The sequence below is a fragment of the Triticum dicoccoides genome, chromosome 5A, assembly GCF_002162155.2.
Source record: "Triticum dicoccoides isolate Atlit2015 ecotype Zavitan chromosome 5A, WEW_v2.0, whole genome shotgun sequence".
NCBI lineage: Eukaryota > Viridiplantae > Streptophyta > Magnoliopsida > Poales > Poaceae > Triticum > Triticum dicoccoides.
Genome location: NC_041388.1, coordinates 659,184,903 through 659,196,410, shown reverse-complemented (window position 1 = coordinate 659,196,410; position 11,508 = coordinate 659,184,903). Strand labels below are relative to the sequence as shown.

Here is an 11,508-nt window from a genome sequence, read left to right as displayed (position 1 = left end):
ATTGGGGCATGAATATAACATTGACTTAAGCCTCCCCCAAGCTAGAGCGATACTTTATCCTTCATGAGGCCAAAAATTATATATATAATTCCGATCACGATGAACTAGATGCATAGGATAATTTTTTTGGTGGAACTCAAATTTCAGACAATTCCAATTCCATGATCCAATATCATCGCATAGCCTATACCATGCCAATACTTTTCCCTTCAAAGATAAAGGTAAAACCTTTCTCATCACCTCATCTCCGGTAAACCTGCAAGTTTAAACAATCCATAAATTTGTTCCACATATATCAAGTGCATATCGGGATGTTCGGTTCCATCTCCTGCATAAGGATTAGCTAGCAGTTGTTCTATCATAACCGAAGGAATTTCATATTCAATATTTTCAGTAGGTGCTGTAGGTTGAGGCGCAATTAATTGTGGTCCCGGATGAGGTGAAGATACCCCAAACAAACCCTTCAAAGAATCATTTTCCATAGTGACAAGTGACAATAAATTTCAGCACACTATATAAATGTTTCCTTACCGAATTCCACTTACCAAAATCACTTCACTCCCCGGCAACGGTGCCAGAAAATAGCCTTGATGACCCACAAGTATAGGGGATCAATTGTAGCTCTTTTCGATAAGTAAGAGTGTCGAACCCAACGAGGAGCAGAAGAAAATGACAAGTAATTTTTGGTAAGGTAATATCTGCAAGTGCTGAAATTGTAAGTACGTAGCGAGCAGTTTCATAGCACAAGATAATTTGTAACGAGCAAGTAACGATAATTATAACAAGTATGCAGCAAGGTAGCCCAATCCTTTTGATGCAAAGTACAGGCCAAGACGGTCTCTTACAATGAGCAAAGTGTTCTTGAGGATACATGGGAATTTCATCTAGTCACTTTCATCATGTTGGTTTGATTTGTGTTCGCTACTTTGATAATTTGATATGTGGGTGGACCGGTGCTTAGGTGTTGTTCTTACTTAAACAAACCTCCTACTTATGATTAACCCTCCCGCAAGCATCCGCAACTACGATAAAAGTATTAAGAATAAATTCTAACCATAGCATTAAACTCTAGGATCCAATCGGTCCCTTACGGAATAGTGCATGAACTGGGGTTTAAGTTTCTGTCACTCTCGCAACCCACCATCTATTTACTACTCCACAATGCATTCCCTTAGGCCCAAATATGGTGAAGTGTCATGTAGTCGACTTTCACATGACACCACTAAGGGAATGGCAACATACACACTATCAATATATCGAACACATATCAAATTCACATGATTACTTGCAACATGATTTCTCCCATGACCTCAAGAACAAAAGTAACTACTCACAAACGGTGAACATGCTCATGATCAGAGGGGTGTTAATATGCATGATGGATCTGAACATATAATCTTCCACCAAATAAACCATATAGTAATCAACTACAAGATGTAATCAACACTACTAGTCACCTCCTAGAAACAATCTATAGTTCCGGTAACAAGATTGAATACAGGAGATGAACTAGGATTTGAGATGAGATGGTGCTGGTGAAGATGTTGATGGAGATTGCCCTCCCCAAGATGGGCGAGTTGTTGTTGATGATGATGACGATGATTTCCCCCTCCGAGAGGGAAGTTCCCCCGGCAGAGTCGCTCCGCCGGAGGGTAAAACTACTCCTGCCCAAGTTCCGCCTCGAGGCGGTGGCGCTTCGTCCCGGAAGTCCTCCTCTGATATTTCCTAGGTCAAAATGACTTATATGCCAAAATATGGGCACCGGAGGTGGGCCAAGGAGGCCACAACCCACCAGGGCGCGCCAGGGGGGCCTGGCGCGCCTAGGTGGGTTGTGCCCACCTGGTGGGCCTCCTCTGGTGTTTATTGACTCCAGTATTTGTCAAATAATTCATAAAAAATCTCCGTGAAGTTTTGGCTTATTTGGAGTTGTGCAGAATAGGTGGCCTGACGTAGCTTTCCCAGGACCAGATTTCCAGCTGCCGGAATTCTCCCTCATGGTGTGTTCCTTGCAAATTATAGTAGAAAAGGCATTAGAATTACTCCAAGAAACATTATTATGGATAAAAACATTATAAATAACAGCAAGAAAACATGATGCAAAATGGACGTATCACTCTTCTCCACTGCTCACTTACCTCGGCTCCAAGTGGTCCTGCAGTAGCGCTGGCACGGGGAGACCAGGACTAGAGGGGAGGAGGAAGGAAGACACGCGACAGAGGGGGGCGCACTCCTGTCGGTGGGGATTTGGGGGAGGAGGAGGCAGCCGGATATGAGATCGATGCACCTCGGCATTGTGTTTTCTTCTTCTTGAGGGAACCTCGGAACTGTGTGTGTCTCAGATGGTTTTGGGCCCACGGAAAATACAGCCCAAGTTGAACGTCAACGGAGGCCTACCGAGCATTTTCTGTATTCACAAACATTTTATCAAAATTGCGAACATTTTTAATTAGAGCAAAAAATTTCAAAACCACAAATATTTATTTGAATCCAATTTTTCTTAATGATTTCTAGCCTTTTCTCAAAATCATGATTTTTTAATTCGAGAATATTATTTTCAAAATCACAAGCATTTTTTGAATCCACAATCATTTTATGATTTTCCAAACAGTTTTTCCATAATCAAGAAAAATAAATTGAATTCACTTATTTTGTGAAAATAAAAAAAAAGATACGTGGACATTATTTCATAATCACAAAAAAATTATATCTACAAACATTTTTTGATTTCTCGAACATTTTCTGAAAATGATTAAAAAAATTGAATTCGCGGACACTTTTTGGAGTCACGACACTTTTTTCGAATATGGGAACATTGTTTAAAAATCACAGAGTTATTTATAATCCTAAAATATTTTATAATTTCCTAATTTTTTTTCCAAAATCATGAATATTCTTTAAATCCGTGAACAATTTTTTGAATTCAGGAATATTTTCTCATAATCACATGCATATTTTGTATCCACAAACATTTTTGTATTCCCTAAACAGTTTTTTCAAAATCATGAACATTTTTTGAGCAAACATTCTCTGATATTCATGATATTTTTTGAATAAGCACACATTTTTTGTATCCGTGAACATATTTTTATTTCCTGAACATTTTTAAAAAGTCAGGACAATTTTTTGAATTTGCAAACATTTTGTGGTTCATGAACATTTTTTGAATACACGAACATTGTTTCAAAATCAGAAACAATTTTTGCATCCGCGGACATTTTTTGATTTCCCGAACTGCTAGCCCAAAATCATGAATATTTTTTGAATTCAAGAACATTTTTTTGGAAATTTACGTACATTTTTTTCATAATCATAGTCATCTCTTGTATCCACGAACATTTTTTAATTTCACGAATCGTTTCAAAATTGTGAACATTGTTTGAATTTGCGAACATTTTTGGATTCACATACATTTCTTCAATATCACAAACATGTTTTGAAACTGCAAACATTTAATTATTTCCTGAACAATTAATCCAAAACCATGAACATTTTTTGAATTCATGAATATTTTTTGGATTTGCCAATACTTTTTCCATTATCACAAACATTTTTCTGATTACAAGAACATTTTATTATTTCCCGAATAGTTTTCCAGAATCAAGAACATTTTTTGAATTTACGAACATTTTTTTTGAATACCTGAATATTTTTCTCATAATTACAAAGATTTTTGTATTCATGATTTTTTTTATTCCTGAAGATTTTTACAAAATCATGAACATTTTTTGGATTCACGGACATATTTTTCTTTTTTTTGAAATCACTAGCATTTTCCGAGTCCGTGAATATTTTATGATTTCGTGAATAGTTTTTCCAAAATCATGAGTATTTTTTTTAATTCACGAACCAAGCTCTATTTGAACATTTCCTGAGCTAGCCAGCACGGGGCCCATGAGAACCATTAGGTCCGCCATCTCTAGTTAGGTACTGACAGGCCGGTGGCTGGTGGTTGCTTTCGGGTACCGTTCGACGGTCACCCTTGGTGTACCATTGGCAGCCGGTTAGAAAGCTCCTAGGCATGTCAGCACTGTGTCGTTGGTTTGTCAAGCTTGGTGTTACCTATTCCAGCATGCGCCGATGTAATCAAAGTTGTTCGTCACGGTGATGTCCTATGAGTGCACATTGCTTTGTAGTAAATTCGCAGTAAGGTTTATCAATCCCATAGATAGGAATAGGAAGGCACAACAAACCCGGCAACTTGTTGTCACTTGCGCAGTTCCGTATGAACCCAAACCAAAGTTTAAAAATAGTATACTATAGTCGGTTGTTAGGGAAAACAGATTAAACATGAGTTTTACTAATCTACGAACAGAAAAGTAAAGCCAGGAATGAAAAAGATACTAAGTTAGTAGAGACCGTGCTTGAGTAGTAAAGCATCCTCGAGGGTTCCAAAATCATCATACTAATATGAACTATTGTATCTCTAATCCACTCTTCAAGTGCATAAGTGGGCGATCCCGGTACAGAATAGGTTCTGCTCTAGGTAGACTCCACACCACATATGCCACCAACCATACAATTAATTCTAGAAGGGTCTAGTTCGTTTTAGGGGCTGGATAAGATGGCAGTGGATGTTAGTTTTCATGTGAAACAAATGTTGTGCCATTCAAGGTCTTGAGTCAAAAGTTATGTAAGCTCCCATTGAAATTATTCAGGAATTAATTACAGAATGAGGCTCAACAAGTTTGCTCCTACTATTGATTGGGACTCACAAATTAATCCTTCATTTTGAGTTATTTTCACACCTAACAAATACGTGCCTCTAAGTACTCCCCATCTGTTACATGTGAGGGGGATGAGATTCCTGAGTTTAAGTCTGTAAATAATCGGTGAGGTTGTGTGTGTTGTGTTGTGAGCACTATTTTCCATTGAGTATTAGGTCATGTGTGTGGATTAGAGGGCATGTCGTTAGTCCATATAGGGTCATTGTGGTCCTATCTTGTGATTCTACCTAGGTTCCAATATATTTGAGAGTGTTTCCTGCTGAGCTCTGTAACTCAAAATAGTTGTTGCTAGTTGTGAGTTGTTTTGGTATCATGAAAGATTGTTCCAGCAGTGTCCCGCATCAAAACACATGGCGGTGACCAAGCCGAACATGGCGTAGCAGATGCTCTCTGCCGCATGGACCACACTGTTGTGTTGCCTCTACTCGGCGAGGTTGACAATGAGATTGCAGAGCGCTTGGCGCCGCGCAGGCACGTGCCATTGGAGCCGCACTGGGTGGAGGACGGATGGCACGCCCGTGCTAGCCTTAGGGCGTCGAGGTGATGTTTTGGTGTCAGCGACTGGATGGAGCGGGAGAGAAGGACGGGGAGCGGTTGGAGAAGGAACCGCCACAATGCACTAGAAGGAGGTGAGCCGTCTTGCCCATGCCAGTGGGCGCGCTCTTGGGGAAGGTTGCTAGCTCACGTGTGTGAGCTCAGCCGCAGACCGCGGCACCCACGCACATTATGTGTCTAGCGAGGATCGCGCCATTGCGTAGAACAAGGCTACGACGGGCGCGTCGTCGTGGGCGTGGGCTTGGCGCCGGTGGAAGACAAGATAGGTCGGGAGCATGCGGCCGTGCACGAAGAGGATGATTGCCGGCAACATTTTAGAGATAGAGAGAGGAGAAGTAGGGGAAAAGACTAGTCAAAGTGTCCATGTGGCTGGATGCAAAAAAAATGTCCATGTGGGCTTTTTTGCAAAACCAGCTCCTGACGAGCGGGATCCACCGCTAGGAAGTGTGTGCTGAAAACGCTCTAATCCGCCGATTACTTGTTTACGCAGATGATTATATGGGTCCTGATGTGGCAGTAATAGCATAATGCATTCAGCCCGCTATGGATTTCGCTAGTTTTGACTACGGTTATTGTTGCAGAGAAGCTAATGTGGTTGTTGCTGATAGCTTAGCTAAATTTTCTTGTGTTTCTAACTCGTCTGAACTCTGTGACTTTACTATCCTCGACTTATTCTTCCCCATATTGTAAACGATATGTCAATTGTTTGAGGAATAAAATGTATGATGTTCACAAAAAGAAAGAAAACTCGACGGTGACCAACGATAGCCGAAATGAACCAAGATTGCAATCTGTGTATGTGGGCGAGCAAGCGAGTGCATCGCATGGATGGGAGGTTATCCACATGGGAGGATAAGATATGCCATGCGGCGGCACCGCAGTGGCCGGCACAAATCACCCACTTGGCTGGAGATAGATAATCCGCCTATCTCCGCTCGCCATCCCGACCAGGGCCGGTTGCACCTTATTTCGCCTTACACCTCGCCATCGACTCACATACTTTTGCTGGCCGGCCGGAGCCACACGACCACAAGGAAGGAGCTAAGCTAGCACCGACAAACAGCCCTTGCTGCCGTCCCGATGGCAAGCACCAACATGGCGTCGGCCACCTCCAGATTCATGCTGGCGGCGGGCATCCCCAGCGGCACCAACGGCGGCGTGAGCAGCCGCGTCAGCTTCGTCCCCTCCAACCGACTGGGCTTGAAGCTCGTGGCCCGCGCCGAGGAGGAGCCCACTGCCGCCGCGCCGGCGGAACCAGCACCGGCCGCGGAGGAGAAACCGGACGCCGCCGTGGCCACCAAGGAGCCCGCCAAAGCCAAGCCGCCGCCGAGGGGACCCAAGAGGGGAACCAAGGTACGTCAGTACACTCCATTGTTAGCATCTCTGTGAAGCGGCTGGGGCAATCGTGGCTCAACTCTTGCCTGAAATGAAATATGATCAGGTGAAGATTCTGAGGAGGGAGTCCTACTGGTACAACGGGACCGGATCCGTCGTCACGGTTGATCAGGTAACCAACGGGCTTGTCCCCTCCAATCTTCACTTCTTGCAAATGCAATGGAATGCTTCTGTTAGTGTAGTGAACTCGATCACCAAATACTGATGGATGGCGCGTGTAGGATCCCAACACCCGTTACCCGGTGGTGGTGCGTTTCGCCAAGGTGAACTACGCCGGCGTGTCGACCAACAACTACGCCCTGGACGAGATCAAGGAGGTTGCTGCTTAAACGATCGAAGCTGCCGCGTGTGCTCCATCCAATGTTTGTATCAGTAGCTCGTCAAGTGACGATGTGAATGTTAGCCTCTCACAAACCTTATGTGTAATACCTCTGCGATTATATGTATTTGCCTGCTTCCTCATGGACCTAATAATCTCCTCCTGTTGCTTAAGATGATTGCATTCTTGCTCACTTTTGTACAAAAGATCGGTTGTTCATGTTACCGGAAGGCTACACAGAGCAATACAGCATGCACAGAACAACAAGGTTCACAAAGACATATCCAGTCGATTATTGATTTCTTTTTAGTCAAGATTGGACATTATTGATCAAATCGGTTACATCTCTAACGGATCCCCTACGATCCTTTAGTGGAGGTGCAATCCTTTAGTGGACGACAAATTATCCTCCTCGGCCTGAAAACTTCGGCCAAGTATCTCAAATATACTCGACCGAGGCCGGGCGGAGTAAAATTTTCTTTTACCCTTTCTCCCGCCCGAGCGGCTATCCTGTCGCTGTTTCCCCCTACTCGCCGCAGCACCCACCAATGCCCTCGATTCCGGATGGGATGGAGAGGCAAGATCCTTCCGCCACCGCCACCGGGGCTTCACTGCCGAAAACGACCCCGCGCCGCCGCCCGCACCAAAAAAGAGGTTGGGCACCAAAACCTCCTCAGGGCCACCTCACCGGCAACCACCGCCGGTAGCAAGGTCGGTGGCAAGGCTGTTGCATCTTCGACGGTTCACCGCCCTCCTACTGCTCTAGCCATCGGTAAGCGGGCAAGGAAGTAGACAACCGCTATGTCTCCGGTGACGGCAGGCCGCCCTCCCACTGCTCCAGCCGCGGCAAGAGGGCAAGGAAGCAGACGACAATGTGTCGGCACTCGTCGATGACGTGGCGAAGAAGAAGAACAAGAAGGTGCCTTCGGTGCCTCGCCCTCGTCCGGTGCCATGGACCCCGTCTCAGGCCACCGCTACGGCTACTCCTCCTATGCGTCCGACCGCCGTTGCCGGCAACAAGGATTGTGGCTGCCAAGTGGTCGATGAAATGCCATCAAGGTAATAAAATGTCTTTTCATTTCGGCTAATGCATTGTCTGGTGGTGGTGTTGTCATAGTGCGGAGATGAACGCAACTAAATTCTTTTCGTTGTTAAGGAGCCACGTATGCTTGGGCTTGAAGATTTCAACTATGACTCGGTGTTTGATCATCAAGTGCTCAAAGAGGAGGCCAAGGCCGAAGATGTTGACGATCACATGGAGACACAATCAACCACGAAGCCACCATCAAGAGCAAAGACTCACAACTATTCTCAAGATGAAGATGTACCTTTGTGTTAGGCTTGGATGAACATCTCCCTTGATGCATTGGTTTGAACAGATCAATCAAAGGAACGGTTTTGAGGGAGGATTGCCGAGTACTATAACAACATCATGGATGTCACATCGAGCCGCAACCAAGGTTCTCTTGGGCACCATTGGGGTACCATCCAAGATCAATCAAAGGAACAGACCAATGCAACCTCATGAACATGATAGACCATTGTATTGATTAAGTCAACCATGTGCCACCGGGCGGTGTGCAAGTCTCGGAGTATGGGCCTATCATCCAAGACCTTTTCAAGCAATGCAACAAGAAGCACGGTCACATGCCCTTCACATTGTACCATTGCTACAGATAACTTTGCACCAATCAGAAGTGGATTAGAACAAACTCCGAGACCACATCAAAGAGATCAAGGTTAAGCATACCCATTGAGGATGAGACGAGGAGGCTGAAGATCCACTAAGAGATCGGATGGCAAAAAGATTGCAAAAGAGAGGAAGAGGAGAGGAGCATTTGACAACACATACAAAGAAGAGCTTGTGTCCATGATTGAGACCAAGAAAGCCTTGGAGGTTGAACGCAAAGAAGAGAGGGCGCGAGATGGAATGAGCTCAAGTTGGAGGTCAAAGTTGGCCTCGAAGAAAGAAAGTTGAAGGCGGGGGAACGTAGGCTTGCACTCGAGGAGGAGTGGATTTGAAACGAAATGTAGACCGGAGAATGTGCTATCATGTTCATGAACCCAACCACAATGGATGGCATGGAAAACAAGTTTTGGGAGCTCACTCCTGGAGAGATCTTGACCCAAACAGAGGTCTCTCTTCGAAATGGTGATGGTGTTGTCTGTGTGGATGATGGTGGTGGTGGCCGTGTGGATGGTGGTGGTGGTGGCCATGTAGATGGGGTGCCTGTGGAGATGGTGGTGATGATGGAGGTGGTCATGATTTCTTTGGTGAGGATGGTGTTTGAGTTCGTGTTGCATGTCTTTGGTTGGGCTCGAGTAGCCACATAAAACATGCTATGGTGTGGTGATTTTGGATTCAACTTGATCGATGTGATGCCTTTTGGATGAAATATTCACGTGTTTTAATTTGAATTGCTCGATTCGTGCATATTTATGCGTGTTCATGGTTTATATGTTGTGTATGTTTATCTTGAAATATTCGAATGATTGATAATATACGGTAAAATTATTTGAAATGTATGCGACTAGGCAAAAAGAATTAAGAAAAATATATATTCTACTCTAAATATAGGGGATCAGTTACGTCCGTCCCTCGTTAGAGGATAGGTATCCTCCTCTAAAGACACTCGACCATATCCTCTCTAACAGATAGGGGGCTGGTTAGAGCTACCCTAAGTAATGCATATTTTTATGTTACACTCTTCAACTTTACCGAGCTTGGTCGTATGATAGAACTAGTAATTCTAAAATATGATCCATTTTGGAACGACGCTAGCAGCATCGTTCGCAATCTACTCAAATGGCATCCATCACCTAACCATTTTGGGAGAAACTAGAGTATGCAGCTACTAGCTCCAGCATAAACTACACTCGATTTGGTCTCGAGCCATGACCGTCATCCTGCTGCTCCCCGTTCTCGTCCTCGTCAAGCTCGGGCGACACTGCCGTCGAACCTGCCTCCGGGGCCATGGTAGCTGGTGGTGATCGACATCATGCACCACCTTGTGGGCGCGCTCTCGCACTGTCCTCCAGCATGGGCCACTCATTCTGCTCTGCATAGGAAACCTCCCTATGGTCGTGGCCTCGTTGGCAGGAGCGGCAAGGGAGATGATGAAGAGCCATGACACCTTCTTGGCCATGCGGACGCGCACCAACGCCATCGCCATGTTCATCGCCGGCAACCTCCACACCGACCTCACACCCCGAGGTCCGTAAGCTCTGTGCCACGGGGCAGCTTGGCGTGCGGTGGATTTGGTCATTCCATGCGGTGTGCGAGGCCGAGGCGGCCGCCCTCGTACCATCCATGGCCACAACAATGTCGTTGTGAAACCACAGAGCTTATAAAAAACTTAAACAATTTGGCCAAACGAAATGACACAATTCTTGAAAGTAATCTCCATGATGTTCACCTTGGTAGACGAACTCAAATTCCCCAACCGACTAGGCCTGAATCAATGTTTTCCAGTGAAAATTTTCACACCCTTCATCGATCATGAGGGTTCTATGCTGATCAAAAACCTCCCCGTTCAAGAACACATACCAGCTACAACCCGTGTCTGTGACGTGCAGGATTTCCCATGGCATGTTGGCCTGGTGTTCTTCCACCCTTCAGGAAAACCAGGTACAATCTGAACGAGTTATCTTATAGGAAATATTCTAAGACCGCACACGAATTGTTCAATCTCATACACTCTATCCTTAGAGTTACGGTTAAGAGGACATTTGGAGCTTTGAGAGAATATATATAAGATCCTGGATCAGAAACCATTCCAACCCTTTCCTGACCCAAGTTAGACTTGTTCTTGCATGTTGCATTTCTCCATAACTAGATCCTAAAATGGGGTTCTGATGAGCTTGTAACGCAGGAGAAAGATGTGACAACTGATGATGTTGAAAACCCTAGTCATTGTGTGGAGGCATATGACAATGAAACTTAGAAAAGTAAAAAGTTGGAGTGGGCTGAGGCAATACAGGCAAACAAAGGTAACACAAGGATCTGAAGAAGAAGAAGAAGAAGAAGAAGTAGAGGAGGATGGACTTCACCCTATTCTACGTCAATGAACTTTCTCCTATTGAGACGTATGGCTGTTAATTTGTACTGCAATTTATTGATATTTATTTTGTAATGCATATGTAGTGTAATATGTGGTAAGGTCACTATTAGTGAGAAAGAGTGACCACAACCAAACGCCATGTGTTTGCACATTGACAATCATAACACATAATTGCCGCAAATATCAGGCATGAAACTGCTCAGTGTTGCAATGCGGGCTACCAAACTATATACAAAACATAGGTTTTGGCCTATATTCACTCAGCCAGGGCCACCTCAGCCACAAGTGCAAATAACATAAGAATAATGCAACCTGCCAAATGCCCCCATAAAGCATCTACAGCCCGTCTCCTCAAATGCAACCTATACGTCCAGGAGGACGACTCAATCAATGACTGGTCACAAAATCATAACCCAATCGGATTCCTCAAACGGGCCTTATACGTCTGGACTGA

The 11,508-nt window shown here is 44.6% G+C and overlaps 1 protein-coding gene across 1 annotated transcript; it reads left to right on the top strand.

Annotated features, from left to right (window-relative positions):
* Positions 1–6,222: 6,222 nt before the first annotated feature.
* LOC119303840 (photosystem I reaction center subunit IV, chloroplastic) lies at positions 6,223–7,186 on the top strand. Its single transcript, XM_037580988.1, has 3 exons — positions 6,223–6,632; positions 6,721–6,786; positions 6,896–7,186. Exons 1-3 carry the CDS (start codon positions 6,360–6,362, stop codon positions 7,001–7,003), a joined length of 447 nt encoding a protein of 148 aa, XP_037436885.1. The 5' UTR covers positions 6,223–6,359; the 3' UTR covers positions 7,004–7,186.
* The last annotated feature ends 4,322 nt before the right edge of the window (positions 7,187–11,508 follow it).